This window comes from Dermacentor albipictus, chromosome 10 (assembly GCF_038994185.2).
Source record: "Dermacentor albipictus isolate Rhodes 1998 colony chromosome 10, USDA_Dalb.pri_finalv2, whole genome shotgun sequence".
NCBI lineage: Eukaryota > Metazoa > Arthropoda > Arachnida > Ixodida > Ixodidae > Dermacentor > Dermacentor albipictus.
The window spans coordinates 46,010,523-46,028,474 of record NC_091830.1 but is presented as its reverse complement, the minus strand read 5'-3'; the positions used below and the strand labels follow the sequence as shown (position 1 = coordinate 46,028,474).

At 46.7% G+C, this 17,952-nt stretch overlaps 1 protein-coding gene across 3 annotated transcripts in view; it reads left to right on the top strand.

Annotated features, from left to right (window-relative positions):
- The window catches only part of Ino80 (chromatin-remodeling ATPase INO80), an 81,366-nt gene that overhangs the window by 18,532 nt on the left and 44,882 nt on the right, over positions 1-17,952 (top strand). For 2 of the 3 annotated variants that reach the window (XM_070527778.1, XM_070527779.1), the window contains exons 9-20: positions 3,367-3,434; positions 4,671-4,743; positions 5,931-6,031; positions 6,674-6,787; positions 7,361-7,456; positions 8,551-8,756; positions 10,287-10,371; positions 11,749-11,952; positions 13,204-13,371; positions 15,387-15,486; positions 16,257-16,343; positions 16,469-16,565. In XM_070527778.1, the coding sequence (XP_070383879.1) occupies positions 3,367-3,434; positions 4,671-4,743; positions 5,931-6,031; positions 6,674-6,787; positions 7,361-7,456; positions 8,551-8,756; positions 10,287-10,371; positions 11,749-11,952; positions 13,204-13,371; positions 15,387-15,486; positions 16,257-16,343; positions 16,469-16,565 (1,399 nt within the window). The remainder of the gene's footprint in view (positions 1-3,366; positions 3,435-4,670; positions 4,744-5,930; positions 6,032-6,673; positions 6,788-7,360; positions 7,457-8,550; positions 8,757-10,286; positions 10,372-11,748; positions 11,953-13,203; positions 13,372-15,386; positions 15,487-16,256; positions 16,344-16,468; positions 16,566-17,952) is intronic. The other variant, XM_070527780.1, reaches the window with a different exon arrangement.

Sequence of the window (17,952 nt, the reverse complement as noted above, 5' to 3'; positions counted from 1 at the left end):
TATGCAGGGAAACATATGCAAATTATTGTGGGGAAACGTTTTGAGAATGGAAAGGGGCCACTGTCACGGGACGTAGAATGCAGTTCTTAATTATACAGGTGCGCATGCTCTGTCTACAGTCACAGTACGAGCACCTAGACGCATAATAAGCATACTGGCAGCCATTCAGTGCTGTTTCTGTTGTTGCTGTGGTGATTTGAGCCCTCACTTTGCCTGCCAGGCGTGTCTCATATATGAGACCGTTAACGGGGCCTAGTATGTGCTCTTTAACTCTTTCGGGACCGGGGAAAAAACAAGCAATTCTGATGGGTGTCAAAAATTATTTTTTATTACGAATAGTCATTACGCTATATTGCTGCAATGTTTATCAAAATGTAGCTAATTAGATGGTCTTTCATGCATAAAGAAAGGTTAGACTTAAAAGTGATATATAATATTTTTTTAAAAATCTCAAATTCAAGATTTGCTGAAAGAACAACATAAAAAAGTTGGAAAAGTCATGGATATACAAGTGGAAAAACATAATAAAAAAAATTCAAGATATCCAAATGTGCTACAATGCCTCCTTTCTTGCTTGTGAAAATTTGGCACGCGTATCTACAACTGTCTTTTTTTTGTGTGAAATCTAGCTTGCACCAGTGGTCAGCCACTCAGGTCCCACGGTTCTTGTGCCACTCGACGAAGCAGTTCCGGGCAGTCGTAAAACACAAGTGAACTTGGCATGTGCTGCAAAAGACATTAGTTTTGAGCTCGACTTTCTTCTGCTCATAGCACAGCTTGCAGTTTCTGCGTTTTGCCACTTTTTCCGGCTTGTGGAGTGCATGTTTTGCGACGGGTGGTGGAGGCGTGTGTGCTTGCTTGGCACCGTCAAGATTCAGAAGCTGCCGAATGAGCTCTTCTGTAAAAGCTAGGTGGTCAAACCCAGCAGTGCGTGCCAGCTCAGGAATCTCTGGGTGCAATGTGCGGTGAGCTTGGAAGAGTACAAAACTGTTCACACATGCAATATCGATGCAGTGGAAGAACAGAGTCTTCCACCACCGTACGCTTCTCATGAGAACATTATAATATCCAATCATTTGATCCGATTTATCTACGCCTAGCATGCCAGCATTATAATCATGGATCAGCAGAGGCTTTGTTATAGATATCTGAGTCCAGGAGTTTTGCCTTCTTTCCCTTCTTTTTGCGGTGACTGTGTCATTTGCAGTATGAACCGTGCTCATCATGTTGACAACACGCCGGTCTTTCCACTGAAGGTACAGGATGTTCTGATCGCGCAACCATCGAATGTCGCCACGTCGAGCTTTTTTTTCCCACCGTGCATCCTTCAGTTCGGCAGGAAATCCTCGGCGATCCTTGCGTGTGGTTCCGCAAGCCAATGTTTTTCGGCTGAGAAGATGACTGAACAGGCTAGTAGAAGTGTAAAAATTGTCCATAAAGATCCTGTAGCCCTGATCAAGATATCTGTGACACAGCTGGCAAACTACGTCGAAAGCTAAGCCATGGGGCCCTGGCTGCTCACGCTTACCGGTATACACACTAAACTGCACAGTATATCCGGTGCCAGGGTCAGCTAGGACCCACGGCTTGTAGCCCCATTTTGTTACTTTATCTTTGATATACTGTCGGATGCCTGACTGCCCTTTCGATTTCACCATGCGCTCATCCACGGAAAGATCGCGATGTGGCTGGAAAAGATTCGCTGACACTTCGTTCATGTGTTGCAGGAGCCACCACATGTATCGGAGCTTTCCTCTTGAACTTTGAGTGACATCGTCCAAGTCTGCAACTTGCAACATTGCGAGTAGAGCTATGAACCGGCGTCGCCGCATGATCCGTGGTGGGAGCAGACCGCTGTACAGATCTCCTACGTTCCAATACAGCTTCAGCCGAGGAACCTTCACAACGCCCATGTAAATTACGAGTCCGATAAACTTTAGCATTTCACTTGGGGTGACTTCTTCCCAAGATCCATCGGAACAAGCATGCGTTGGTTTTTCCAAAATGTGAGTCCAAGCATACTTGTTTGTGTTGTCACAAATTGTTTCGATCACATTCATCGAGAAAAACAGAAGAAAGAAGTCCAGAGCAGTCAAGAATTTCTTTGATCCGCTTCTGAGCGTCACGCCCACTTCTGCGTCCAAGTACACGCCAGGTTCCCGTCGCGGCGAAAACTCAATCCGCTTCTGCGCTGGCGGCAGCAGATCATTGCCGTAGCTTGTTGAGACCCTATCAAGTAAAGATAAAATAATGAGAACATATAGCGAGCCCGTTCACCTACTCCAGAAAGAAATGAATGTGGAACTATGCTCACCTTCGGCTACTAGATGAAGTCCGTGGCTCATCATCATCCGAATCGGAGTCCGAAATAAAATCGGAGCTGCCGAAGTCGTCTTCAGACTCTTCGCTGCTCGGTTCATCAAAAAAATCCGTTGCCAAAGCAGCGGAATCGCGCGATTGACGGCGTTCTTTTCGAGCGACCGGACGCGAGCACGACGCCATTTTCCACTGCGTCCGCCGCCGCCGCAATCGAGAAAATTCTCTCTCGCGTATCGCCACCTGCTGGAAATGAAAGAAACTATGCCGAAACCTAGAGTCTAGTTCCTGACGACCTCCTAGATGGAGCTACATGTCCAAGCGCGCGGAAATTTGAACGGGGCAGTGCGCGCAAAACCGTCGATCATATAGGATCGATGGCCTATGGGCCGGTCCCGAAAGTGTTAATTACGCGTATGCAAGCGTCATGCACCGAAACGCGGAGAAGAACCATTTGCATTTTGGGGAAAATAGTGAAAAGGGAGGCGGCAAAATAAAAATGCGGAAAGTCAAGGGGACGTGTAAAGCCAACAAAAGAGCAGGAATTTATCTAAAACTATGAAGGCCTGCCACTAAACGTATGAGGCATCTTGGTGCCTGCACTGTGACCAGAGAAGGTGCATGTGCCTGTGTAAATTAAGGAACACATACTGTGCCCCGTAACAGTGGCATGTTCCCTGCTTGGTATGCTTCACTACCTAACTTGCAGCGAAGCTAACTTTAGAGGCAATACTGCGAAGTGTATCAACTCCGTGTTCTGGCATTTTTTTTTTCTTCCTTCTGTTTAATTTGACCCCCTGGATAATTTGAATAGTTCTGTCAGTCCCATCACAATTGAATTAATGGAAGTCGACTGCATGCGCTGATTGCTGCTGCCATTTCCTTTGCACAAGGACATAGTAGAACATGGTTGTCCCAGTTATAGTTCTGTTTGCTGCAGATGTCATAAGCATCACAAGATGGCGCCACCAGTGCTGCCATGTCGCTTTTGATAAACATTTACTGATTTCCTAACCCTTCCGCACCCGTGTCATGTCTTGCCTCTTGCAGATAAAGAAGCTGTGAAGGCACAAGCTTTGAGGAATGCAGAGGAAGCATACAGGGCACACCAGGCTAAGGTAAGCACGTCAGTCATCACAAGCGTGGGTTGCTGTTTGCTTTGATGCACTTCGCATTGTTAGGGTACTTCGCGCATTTTCTGGGGGCTGTCAGTCTGTATATGTCTCTAACCGCTTTCTCGCCAACTTGGGTTTATAAGAGTATACGACAGCTGTGTCTTACCAATACTCACCTATGGGGCAGAAACCGGGAGGCTTATGAAAAGGTTCTACTAAAATTGAGGACGACGCAACAGGCTGTGGAAAGAAGAATGGTGGGTGTAACATTAAGGGGATAAGAAGAGAGCAGATTGGGTGAGGGAACGAACGCGAGGTAATGACATCTTAGTTGAAATCAAGAAAAAGAAATGGGCATGGGCAGGGCATGTAATGAGGAGGGTCATTAAGGGTTACGGACTGAATTCCAGGAGTAGGGAAGTGTAGCAGGGTGCGGCAGATAGTTAGTTGGGTGGATGAGATTAAGAAGTTTGCAGGGACAACACGGCCACAATTAGCACGTGACCGGGGTAGTTGGAGAAGTATGGGAGAGGCCTTTGCCCTGCAGTGGGCGTAGCCAGGCTGCTGCTGCTGCTGATGATGATGACGGGTCACTGGGTAGTGCTCAGTGCCGAGGGAACCGGGTTCGAAACCTACCGTCCAGCCAATTTGGGTCATGAGTGTGTGACATTGGGCATGTGCTTCTCAATGAGCCTTAGTCACCCCCCATCTTGGGTCACTGGGATTGTGGCACTTTGCGTGTGCAGCTCTTCAATGAACTGGGTCAGTGGGTACCTGCTTCTGGGTATGTGCCGCTCGTCAGTGACAACAAGAAGGTCCTTTAAAATTTATCCAGTACTGGGTGGAATCAAACCCAGCTCGTGCTTATCGAGGCCATCTAGTGTGAGTATATATTTACGCAAGCATCGCGCACGTGCTTCATGTCGGCACCGCTAGACGGCGGGACGTGTCTAGTGAAAAACACGTGATAGAAGCCCAGCTCCACACACTCCTCATACGTGGCGCAGTAGAATATGCATCCGAATCTCCCATATGCCTAAGGTAGGCATATGGGAGATAGTGTAAAACTAAAAAAAATACATAATCGAGCTGTCACTATCGCCCAAGCAACGGCTGTCCCAACATGGGTGTCTCGTGATGCCAACTATTGGAGTGACCACAACTTTTAGTCTGTGAATTACTGTTGAAACAACATGTTGATTTGTACACTGCTTTTGACACTGTTCCACTGTGCTGCAGACGGAAGGTTTCGACGCGGAAGTCAAGTGTTTGAAGAGTCCGACAAAGAAGGGAGCATCGTCGCAGAATGATTGTGAGTTTTGTGTTTCCTTAGGATTTTTTTTTTTTCAAAAGCTTTCTTTAAGTCTTGTAGCTTAATAGTGAAGCAGTGATGCTCGAGCGAAACTTTTTTTCCTTCACTGCGCTTTATTTCACTCGTGGCAGTCGACACTGCTGGAGCTACTAAGTAGTGCGCTCGTAAAAAGCTCACTCTGCGCATTTTGCAGTGCAGTTTATTGATCTGAGGCACTTTCTATGCAATAACTGCTTCATATATTACAACTGCAACGTTTGTAAGTAAAGTTACGTCTAATCACATATTACTTGAGCGCCTTTGTGCTCCCAGTATGCACCGCACTGTGTTTTCATCACGAGCTCAAGGGTGCACCGTGGCCACTGGTCGCAGAAACATGTTGCTGCGCTTGTTTGGTAATATATAAATTCATATTTCCAATGCCTTCCACTTTATGTGCGTTACAGTAAACTCTCCTTAAACAGAACTTCAAGGGACCAGGGAAAGTCGTTACGTTTCTCTGGAGCTCTATTTACTGAGAGACAAGGCTGAATACAATTGCATGAATACAAAGCCAACCAACCATGAGTATGGCGTTCCCTTTAAGAGGTAGTTTCGTTTAATTGATTTCCATTTATCGAAATTCCACTGTACTTTGCAATATAAGAAGTCTGAGTCTTAAGTTTACATACAATTACACGACGCATACCTACACTTTTATTCCATCTGTGACACATTAATGGTTAAAAATGCTCTGCTGTTTCAAGCTGTCCTCCTTTTCTTAGCTATAGTAATAGTGAGATTTGCATGCTAACAGTAAAGTAATGAGTTTGAACCCACATTCAACGAAAAATGTAGATTGGTCTTTCAATATGAAAACCAATCTTAATGTAGCACCTAGAAAGTAGGCAAGAAAATATTAACAAATACATGTGATGCTGTTTACCAATGTGGGTAAATGAACGCACAGGCAGGTATGGAGCAGCGAGTGAACTTTGAAAATGCTTCTGTGTGTTGCTGGCAATTACAGTGAATAGAACAGGCGAACATGGTGCAACCTATGGCTCATAAAATAACATCCATTTGCATGTTTGGAAAATTAGTCTACGGCTGCGACCAACTTGCACATTATGTCCAGTCAAGTATAGCTGCTCTGTTTGATGCATTTTTGTGAGAGGAAAACAGCTGGTCAACTGCGTCATTTTCAGTGAACGAGGACTTCAGAGTGACGGCCGATCCGAACCTGGCAACAGAAGACCTCTGCCAGCCGCACATGTTCGAAGGGAAGCTGAAGAGTTATCAAATGAAGGTACGATTGTAAAGAAAAAGAAAAGAAAGAATGAAAAAAATAACTGCGCTCAAAACGTGCTTCATTTCCTATTTGTCAACGCTTTGGCATGCGGATTTTGTTGATGCGGCATTGCACTCTGTGCAGCGAAACCGTCTTTGCAGAAACATTTACTGCAAATTGCTGTATGCACTGCAATAGGGGCTGCACTCATGTGAGAGCTGCACCCTCAACTCAGCAGCTAAGAATTAAAAAAAAATGTTAAAAGAACATCATGCAGGTCCAATGCAGTGTGGGAACCGATGTTATGTGAAGCGTTTAATGTTGGTTCCCACACTTCATTAGAGCTGCATGATGTTCTTGTAACATTTTGAACATGTGAAGCGTTTTGCAGGTAGTTGGCTATCCAGTGCCATTTCGGGTTCTTAGAAGAGTTACCAGATTGTCCAGTGTGTTCATGTGAAGTAACTTGACTGGGGTGAATGATGGGGAAGGGGGTGGGGACGGCACATTCTCGGTGTGCCACCCAGTGCCAAAGTTGTCTGTTTATCTGTGCTGTGCAAAAAACACTTAGACAGTCGTGTCGTAGACGGGTTCTGTTGAATTGGTTCTTCGTGCAACCGCTTGCCAATTGCACGGACGTTTCTTGGTTTGCCTGCCCAGGGCATGAACTGGCTCTACAGCCTCTACGACAAAGGCATCAACGGGATCCTCGCCGACGAGATGGGCCTCGGCAAAACTGTGCAGACCATCGCCTTCCTGGCCGCGCTGGCCGAGGTTCGTTCCAGTTAAGCTGTCCTCGCGCATTTCCAGCGTTTTAGTGTTTTCACGGGGGCACTTCAGTCCCTGTTTACGCTGTGGAAGCTTCTCACTACTGCAAGGTACTACGGGTAGAAAACGTGTGGACACGTTGAGAACGGCTTGTTAGGCAGTTTTGATAACGAAGCTGGAAAGAAAAAGGACACAAAAAGAACATTGCCATTACTGTTTGCCGGCACTGACGTATGACTCAGATTGCGTGACTTGTGAAATTAGGCATTGCCCGCGGCATACTGAAAAATCTTCGAGGCAGCATGCCGGGGCTTGTGTCATAACCAATTTCTGCCATGCGCATGTGTCATCTGCTTAGATGCTGTTAAGAGACTGCTAACGAAAAAAAAATTATGCAATTACCAGCCCTGCAACGTTGCCAGGATTGCTTAACTGGCGTATTCTACTCATTTATTTGTTACTCCTTTATTCTACTCATTTATTCGACTCATTAATTACAATTGGCCTTTATGTATGTTAGGGTGATGCCCGTTAAAAGGCCTGCGACAAATGGTTTTGTTTTGTGTGTACCAACCACAGGTTCAGAACATCTGGGGTCCGTTCCTGGTCATTGCCCCTGCATCCACCTTGCACAACTGGCAGCAGGAACTGACCAAGTTTGTGCCCAGGTTCAGGGTGAGTGTGATGAAAGTCAGGGTTGTCTCGGCACACCCCATTGTGGAACTAACCCTTTAAACCCCAAACGGGCATAAAAGAGAGAAAGATGTGCACCGACCAAATAAAGCATTTAGAAGGCAAAACGTTATGGCTTCCCTATGGAAACCTTGTTCACAGTTGCTTTCGTGTTGTCCCATTGTGAACAAGGCTTCCGTATGGAAGCCAAAACATCTTGCTTTCTAAAAGTTTTATTCGGTCGGTGCATGTGTTTCTCTCGGAATATTTGATCTTGGCCAGACGAGCTTCCGTTGGACTCTCAATTACAACCCCCAAATGGATTGCAGAAAAACTTAACAAATTTCTTTATGCAGTGATAAATGTTTTCTTTGTCATTATGATTTTGAAAAGATATTGCTAGATTGGTTACTGGTTAGAATTAAATAAATATAAAGAAAGCTGTTCTTGAAGGTCGCTTTCCATCAATACCCTCCATAACTCTTCTTTGGTGGCAGGAGTTGTGCAACATCAGGCTGAAGGGGTAGTATTCGTGATCGGCGATATTGGTACTACCTCCCACAACGAGTACAGCTTGCGATTGGGGGGTCACCAGGTCTGGGCATTGCAAACTGACAAGTGCAGTGCAAAGACAATTGCATAGACTACCCAGTGTCAACAGCGCCTGCGAAGTATCGAGTGGTTGCAAGGCGCGAAAACAGCTGAAAATTAAAATGAATGCCCCAGGGCCCTTCCTCTCATGCGAGGCTCGCTTCAAGCCAGAGTCAAGGTGAACATGCACAAGTGCCTCTATGCAAGACGCGTTCCCTGCAACGTCTAAAGCAGATAGAACTTAGCTGTAGCACATTGCGCTTTCTGTATCTGTGGGATTATTGGGTAATTTTCCAAATGTGACTTGGGAATGCATTTCTAGAAAGGGAACACGTCCCGTCCTGTTCACTTCTCGCGCTTCAAGAAAAGTTATTCGGAGCTCCTTTGAAATGTAGCCAGAGGAGCAGCACCACTCTCCCTCGTCTACATCTCCAGTATGCATATGCGCTCAGACTAAAGCTTGGCTGCGTAAAGAGCTGGGAGGGGTGGTTCTTTTGTCCTCCCAGGTGGTGCCCTACTGGGGCAACACGAGCGACCGCAAGGTGCTGCGCCAGTTCTGGAACGGCATGCACCAGCTGGGGGGCGAGCGGGCCTCCTTCCACGTGGTGGTGACCTCGTACCAGCTGGTGGTGCAGGACGTCAAGTACTTCCAGCGCATCCACTGGCAGTACATGGTGCTCGACGAGGCCCAGGCCATCAAGAGCACCTCCAGGTGGGCGTCACCGTCTCTCTCTTTCCGGACTTTCAAGGAGCGTGCCATCTAGTTTCTTGCAATACTGCAGTAAAACCGCGATAATTCAAGTGTCGCCGGACCACGAAAATTCTTGGAAGTAAGCGGACCTTTACAATTAACCGAAGTGAAAAGAAGAAGAAAAAGAAAACAAGCAAAAGCTTGCTGCAAAAAGAAATCGCATTTATTTCCCATGTCCGAGAAGGATTACATAGAAGTAATCACTTATGCGGGATTGCTTATTGCGGTGGTTTGTCACCCTCAAGTACCACGTTCTCCAGCTGATTCGCAACATGTAGCATATAAAAATCGCCACCGATGTGCTCAACAAAGCTGCGAACAGACACGGCAGACGATGTTCACAGAATCGATAACCCCAGCTAAAGCAGGCGTTCGACTCCAGTAATGCAGACTTGATGGATATTCCGGACTTCATAAATGTGCCGTCAGGGTTCCCCATTGAGCTAATGCATTTTTGTGATCGATTTCTCGGGCGAATTTGATTTTGTGGGTTAAATCGCTCGTTCTGTGGCATGCAACACGTTCTTGGAGGCCGCCATGTTAGATTTTTCGCTGGCTTGGGTTTTAGTGGCCCGCTCTGTAGCCTACCAAGATTGCGAGGCGCACGCTATAAAAGATATCGAGTGAAAGCCTTTGGTCTCTTTGGACATGACTGATAATTGAGACACCTGATAATTCTGACACCTTCGTGGCATCACTATGTACCCCATAGAGCCAAGGTATAAAGACGGCTGGAATTTTAGTTCTGAAAGCCTTCGCTGACTGAATTTTGAGACTTTTTGCCGTGCCCACAGGTCCGAAACAGCATTAATTGAAGCCACTACTGATGCCATTTTGATTATCTCGCAGCCTCAAACTAGCACTCGCACGCCAATCCGCTCATTTTCTGCTGTCGTTAGGCCTAGCTGCTTTGACATATGTCATCAGGCTTCTCGCTGTTTGGTGCTGCGTTTTTCATTAAAGGATTTGCCACTGTTGGCAATGGCACCGACATCACCTTCGTCATCCCACCGATGGCGAGGAAGCATGAAAAGCATGGCAAGGTTCTAAATAGCGTTGCACAATTTTCGTTTCTGAAAGTCAGCTTCGCCGCAATACAGTGCTGTTACGCGGTCAAGCATATGTAATATATTGCGGTGAAGCATACCAAGAGTGCAAAGGGGGTCACTGTCGCGGCACATAAAATGTGTTCCCTGACTACCCACCCGCGCACGCACCTACTCCTATCACAGTATGAGCACCAAGACACCTGGTAAGTTTGTACTGGCAGGGCACTGAAGCTATTTCGAGCATGGCTGTGGTGATTTCAGCACTTGAGGGCAGTTAAAGGCATGCATTTTTTTCCAGCATTTTCGTGGTCACTAGGGAGTTGAAAAAATTAGGCGTTGACTGTATAGTAAAAGGCAGCCAAGGACCTCTTATTCTCTACTGCAAATATTTCAAATTTACAATCATGGACGTGTGTTTTGTGTTTTTTTTTTCTTTGTGCAGTGTCCGATGGAAGATCCTGCTGTCATTCCACTGCCGCAATCGGCTACTCCTCACGGGTACACCGATCCAGAACACCATGGCAGAGGTCAGTGGCCTGGATTGGCTTGTCTTGCTTACTTACGCCATGCTTGGCGGGCAATAGGTGGTGTCCAAGTCAATGCCCCAGTGACGGCTCTCTCGGGATGACAGAAACAGATCTCGAAGGCAATGCTTTTGCTGACTCCACCTACTGGTGGAAGTGATTGCTGGAGCTGGAAACATGGCGGGGTCACCGTGCTTTAGACTACGCTCATGCTGCAAACATGAGGGACGTTTTGCACCGCCCGCATTTTAAAATAACGTTTGAGCTTCCATGCCTGCATTTCTTCATTTAGGTAATTGCGATTAAGGTAGGAGGTAATGCTCAATAGCCTGGCAAGAGATTTAGAATTGGTGATTCATAGTGAGCCTCTCAAAGCTGTGCTACAGTACATTTATCTAAGCCAGTTCATCACAGGTGATCTGAATTACGAAGGGGGAAGTTCCAGAAGAATAAAGATTGGTTGGTGCACACATAGCAGGCAGTACAAAGTCATGATCGGCAGCTTACCGTTATCCTTGGAACGTGTACAATAATTGCGTTCTACCAATACTTACATATGGGGCAGAAACTTAAGGGTTAACCCCTTAAATGCCCCGACCAATTTCAAAAAAATTTTTAGCAGTGTGGAAATTTTTTTTACACCTGCATATCTTACGCCACTTTTTTCTAAAACATATGATACTAGGAATGCCTGTTGCATTTTTTTACTGGTTTTGTCGAAAAATAAAATAGCAAAAGTCATTGTGTATTATTTATTTGTCAAAATTGTAAGAAACTGCACATATTACACATGTGCAAAATAGCGGAAACTTCACGATGAGTTGCCTCATGGTCGACAGTTGGAGGGTTGACAAAGAAGCTTGAGAGGAAGTTAACTCTGCAACAAGAGATGGAACAAAAAATATTAGGCATAACTGCGAGACACAAAAAGACAGCAGTGTGTATTAGAGAACAAATGGGTGTAACCGGTATTCTATTTGACATTAAGAGGAAGAAATGCATAGGGCAGATAACCGATGGTCTATTAGAGCAACGCAGTGGAAATTTCAAGGGAAGGAAAACATAGCTGAAGATAGCAGAGAGTTGGGTGGTCCGACGAAAACAGGAAATCAGCAGTCATGGGATGGTGCCAGCGGGCAAAAGACAGGGATAGTTTTAGGTTGACAGCAGAGGGCCTTCATTTCCAGTGGGCACGAAGATCAGACTGATGGTAGTCGAGGGAGGCGGGAGTGGGGGCCAAACGTGCTGGTTCTCCAATTTCAAGCGAGGCATGGAGTGTTGCTTGATGAATTGAAGTCTTTGCAACGCGGGCAATCGATCCTAATCTTGCTGCTGCATGCCCGCTCGTGTCTCCTCACCATTCCCAACATTGTCATGCAGCTGTGGGCCCTGCTGCACTTCATCATGCCGACGCTGTTTGACTCGCACGAGGAGTTCAACGAGTGGTTCTCGCGAGACATCGAGAGCCACGCCGAGAACAAGTCCACCATCGACGAGAAGCACCTGTCGCGCCTGCACATGATACTCAAGCCCTTCATGCTGCGCCGCATCAAGAAGGATGTCGAGAACGAGCTCTCGGACAAGGTCAGTCTCGAGACTTGCATGGAGTGTGGCCTCTGTTGAATGAGCACAGGTCATAGCAAGCGCATACAGCCGTCTGCCGAAGTCATTGGAGCACGGAAATCGTGAAGACATTAAATTTTCTCATGAACTTGCCACGACGGCTGTAACTTATGTTAGCAGTAGGGCGGTTGTATCTAGAAGCATTGACTGAACCTTTTAATTAGCAGGAAGCTGCACAAACAAAAACAAAAGTGTATTTTTTTCCCCATGTTTAGAAAACTTTTGCAGTTTAACTCTTTCCCTGCTGCGCCCATTGGGCATCGTTAGCCCGCTATTGACTGTTTGAAATGCCACTTTCGAGACCTTCCGTGCCACTCACGGACACGCTGCGCTATTGGATGTGAAAGAGAACACTCCTCTTGCTTTCTAAGCAATTAGCTTTTCTTTTCTCACCAGGCGTTAATTTTTGGACACACTCCGAAGTTTTGCGATTGTCAAAGTGGAAAACAAAAATGGCCGCCTCTTCGAGTGGCGTGTGCGCTTCGAAAGATCACAGATTTCGTTATTCCGCTGCATCTGCAGCTAATTTTATCGATGGATCAAGCAGCAGCGAGTCAGGATGCTGCCTTTTCGTTGGCCTTTGACTCTGAAAGCGACGTTGACGACACAAACCAGCCCAGAACATCGGCAGCCGCAGCCCAGCACGCCCAGCTGTAGTGCTTGCAGTTCAATTTTTGTAGTGGAATACCTGTTCAATGAAATGTTTTGATTTTTACGGAGATAGTGCCTAAGACGGCAATACTATTTGAATATATCTCATAATTTTTGTTACATTTCTTTCTTGGTAGATACAAGCATGTCTTTACAAACATTGTTGAATTTTATCCCACAATCTTGATTCTGGCAATTCATATTTTTTTTTACATAAATCTCGTCAGTAAAACTTCTGTGCATGAAAAGTGGATTCATTCTGTTTTGTTTTTGTTCATGTATTGCAGAAAATATTGAGCTTAGTAGTTCCTTCAGAAAAAAAAGAAATCTGGCATAACCTACATAAAACACCTATTTTCCCCATGGCAGGGAAAGAGCTAAGATACGCATGTGCACATTACCGGAAGATTTTGCTTCAAGAACCCAATCAGCGGAACCCTGATTGGGCGCAGAAGGTTGTTTTGCGTGCTGTTTCCATTGTCGTACCAGTTCACCGTCACAAGGGTTAGGGGGGGCATTGCAAGTGACCAATTTGAAGTGGTCCTCTCCCCGTGTTTGCAGATTGAGGTGCAGGTGTACTGCTGGCTGGCGCAGCGCCAGAAGGCCCTCTACCAGGGCCTGCGCAACAAGATCTCCATCGAGGACCTGATGCAGTCGTCGGGCGCTGCCTCGTCCCAGGCACAGTCGGCCACCTCCTCTCTCATGAACCTCGTCATGCAGTTCCGAAAGGTGCGTGTGTACACGCATGTCACCTGGAGTGACAGGTCACCTGGGGTGACACATCACCTCAGGTGATACGTTATCTGGTGACACATCACATGGTGTGACACGTCACGCTGTGTGACACGTCACCTGGGTGACACGTCACCTGGGGTGACACATCACCTCAGGTGATACATTATCTGGTGACATGTCATGCGGTGTGACACGTCACCTCAGGTGATACATTATCTGGTGACACGTCACGCAGTGTGACACGTCATCTGGGGTGACACGTCATCTGGGGTGATGCTGCACATATAAGGAGAGAAGGGGGAGGATCAACAGTCGACATTGCTGTAACTCTATCATGGTAAAACAGTGCAGGCAACGAAGACGGACAGAGCAAGAAACAGCCCACAAAGTGCTCGCCAACTGGAGGGTTTAATGTGGTGACAGCAAATAAATATCAATAACGACGAAGCATGAGACAGCGAGAGCTCTGTCAGTCTGCTTGCTGAGCTGTTTTCACGTTAATAAAAAGTCACTACGAGCACAGTGTTGGCGCATTTCTGTAAGATTGCAGTCACCTTTACCTCTGCCCCACTGGCAAGGTTAAATGTAACTGAGGTAGGATAACTTACCTTTAAACATAAAATTTTGTGCTGGGACTTTCAAAAGATCATTTGTTTTAAAATGGTTTTCTGTAGTTTACGTGATAGTCGCATATTTTGTCACAACAATCTCTCTCCTGTTGCACTCTCATCATAAAGAGCTCATCTCTGACAAAATAAGAGAGACAGTGGTGTCTGTAGTGGAACCGAAAGTATCAATCCTTCAAAATACCGTCGAAACACGCGATAACGAAATCCTGTGGCAACGAAATTCTTGTGACAACGAAATATTTTTCTATCCCCGACAAGCGCCCATATGATTCAATGCATTTCGTACCTCTCGACAACGAAATTTCTCTGTACTACAATCCCGCATCAATGAAGTGTGCTGGAACATAATTCCTCATATTACCCACTCGCGCAAGGCTAGCAGGCTCGGCTCTAAAATGTGCTCAAATGCGATTGCTTTGCACTAAAATTGCGTAAAATACCACGACATTACACTTGCGTGAGCGCCGTCATTTTTGTTTGCCAAAACAACCAAGTGCCGGAAGTGATTGCGTGCGCTAGAAACAAGTCATGGATGCCCTCTTGTTTGTTGATTGCCCGTTTGAAGCGGCATGCGTGTTGCTACTGACATGTGGCGATGCTGTTTACACACCTAGTTAAGTGCGTAATGTGCGCCTCGGTGAGAAAAATGCAGCAAATTCAAGGAAACCCACGTCCCATCGACTTGGAATTGTTTATGGCGCTTGAGGTGGAGGTCTCAGCATGGAGTGCCATGCATCGAGCCGTGATTGAGCAATTGTCCTGGCATACGTTTCCTTGCTTCAAGACGCTGGTTTTGGTGCACCCGACGGCATTGCGTCCAGATTCAATGTCCAACTTAGAGTTGAGTGAAGGGGCCGTAATCTCTATCGATCACCTTTGGGTATACGAGATGGTAACACTTTCGCGCTCGGCACCAGACACGTTGGCACCTATGGGTGACGGCGTGCACTGAGGAAACGCTGCTGCATACGTGGGGCGCTGTTACTTTGCGTCCGGTGCCAGCTTCCGCAATGTCGCACAAAAGTGGCACCACGGCAGTTCTGCCACTGCTGATCGACGCATACTTTGTACTGTCAGCAATGCGGTTCTATAACCTTGAGCAAGCTTGCTAAGGTAGGCTGATGGAGTTTTGAGAGTAAAGTGTTGTTCTGCGACGCATTACTTATCTGTGCTGTCTCATTTTGCTACAAAGAAATTCTCGCAAGGGCATTATTGCTAGGTTCAACTGCATACAAATTTCAGTACATCAAAATGCATGAGCAGTGCAGGCTTTATTTAAAGATATTTGTCAAGGAACATAGTTTTTTTTTCATTTTCTTTTAGTCAAGTGTGAAGAAAAACGTGAAGCTCATTCTGTGTGTTCCGTCCCTGTGCTTTCAGGTCTGCAACCACCCAGACCTGTTCGAGAGGAGAGAAGTCCGCTCGCCGTACCACTTGAAGGGCTCCACATTTGAGCTGTCTCGATTTCTGTTCTCCCAGGGTGAGTTGTCAAAAGAAGTGCCCCAAGATGCTTTGTCACAACTTTGTTTTAGGGCTTCTTCATGCCAGTTAAAAAAGCGTTTTGTCAGCAGGAGTCGTCCGGGTGCAGTGACTCCTATTGTGGGGATGGTTGACTTTCTATGTCCCCTGGTATTTGTTTTCCACACGTGACGCTCTTTTCTCTTGACGCTCAGCTTCTCCGCATGGCACATGAGGTGGCGCGAATCGGTGTCGCAGTTGCGTAGCCACAATGAGAGATGGCGTAATTGCTGTTGTGCTACTTTCACCTGACGATATAAAGCGCCTGGGCACAAGACGACCTTACGTCTTTGTCTTTTTCTTTCTCTCCCTCTCTCTTTTTATCCTGAGCATTGGAATGCATGAACAGACCATGTGATTGTCAGTGCACTTGGTGGGAATATCCCACGAAAGGCTTCTCATTTGGCTTAGGAATGCAACACGGTGCAACCTGAGACCACCCTGTTGACAGGCTTATGGTTGGACTGCAGAAAATTGCAAGCACCGGGAAAGTAGAATAGCTGGACGTTGCGAGCCCATTAGCTTTCGAGCTAACCAAATCCTGGTGAAGGCAAAAAAAGAGGCACACGCCATGAGGGAACGTTTGTGCGCTCCTTCGTTTCGCATGCGAACCTGTCACGTTAGTGGGGATCAGTTATTCTTTCTTGGATACCGAGCACACCAGAGACAGTTGCATTCTGCTCCATTTTTTCTAAGGTGACCCAGTCACACGTGCAACAATGATTTGCGCAGGCGTGCTAAGTGGCTGGAACGACCACCACAGCCGATGGCCCAACATCTTCCACCCAAGTCACGTGCACCACTCCATTTTCAAGCAAGGTGAGCAGCGTAGAGGAACGTCTGCCGCGTGCGGCAGAGGCGTCCAGACGTGTCGCCTTATGCTTTCTGTCTTCCATTGCCTTCCTTTTCATTTTTTTTTTCTTTTTTTCTTTTACATTTCTCAGCAGAAGGACGACCTGCGAGCAGCTTCTCCTTCTGCCGGTTCGTCGGCCTGTCCCCCGCGGAACTCGCCAAGATCATGCTGTGTAGCCTGCTGGAGAGGTGCGTACTCTTGCTTCTTCATCCTCTCACCGCTTTCTTGTCTGGCCACTTGATTGCCTTGTGGCTGTGGTATGGCTACTTATCCGTCTGCTGTTACATTGTGTGCAGCTTGTACATTGACCTGCATTTTCATTATAACAACACTATGAGGGAAGGTTTCACATTTATCACTGATTCAATGTCTACTCAAATAAAAAAAACGAAAGTAAATTTTGCATTCTCCACAGTGGTTCAGCACGTATAGGCATTCAGCTGCTGTGAGCACTAGGCCGAGGGCATGATTCCTGATGGCACTAGCCGTATTCCGAGGGGGCGGAATGCAAAAGTGCCTCTGTACTTGTGTGCAGTGCTCATTACAGCACCAGTGGCCTCTAGAGAAACTGATGTACAGCTAGGACCACTTATAACGTAACTGCTTATAGTGCAGCTCCGGATATAATGCGATCTTTTCTGACTCCCGTTTATCTTTCCGCAGAACTCGTGTATAGGCATACCACTTATAGTGGAGCCGCACCAGACGAAATACCGGTTATAGTGGAGTTGCCAGAGAATCTCGCATTCAAGCGAGGCAGTGAATTTGCTTCTCAACGAGGTGTGCTGGCTGAGGGGCTCTCTGAGGCTCTATGAAAAGGAGACGTGAAGGAACGAGGTGGAGGAGATGTGGAACGAGCAAACAAACAATCAACGGAGGTGAAAAAAAAAGGACAACGAGAGTGGTGGAAGCGTGCTGTCTCAGTGGGCGTGTGGGGATTGCCTAGACGACAGAAAAGCCTTCTGCTTCGGCTGCTTGTCACAGCCGCATGTGGTCCGCAGCAAACACGTGCGCATTGCTGTCCTCGGGCTCTTCAGTTTGTGCGCGGAAAGTAGATACAGTTGCTCACTCTTTTTGGACATGGGCGTGGTCGAAAGGTGTCTGAATTTATCGGGCAGGCTGGAAAAACGAATTTTAATGGCAAAATCAATTTGTCGTTTTTAGAGTCACAGCACCGCGGAAAAGAAAACGATCAAGGCCGCGAGTGTTTCGTATTTGCCTGTCATCACTGCATGTCGTCGTGAAATGCAGATATACGGTGCACATGACCTTGACTCCACAACGCTATCGGTTTAAACTTTTCCGCAACGTCGCTAGTTCGGAAATTTGTACACACGTGAACTTCCACCTTTCCGGCCAGTGCGTGTGCATATACAAAGTTTCGTTATACCCGTTCGCGGAACTTGCCGACCGATTTCCTGCAAACCTTGCTTCACGTGCATTGTCGTCGGAGCAGCCTGTGCTCGCGATTTCGCACCCGCGTGTATTCGTCTGCGGGTACAGACATATATCAAGAGCGAACTTCTCATGACTGCATGCCATCTGAAACCCCTTGCCAGCTAGTCCTAACCAGCG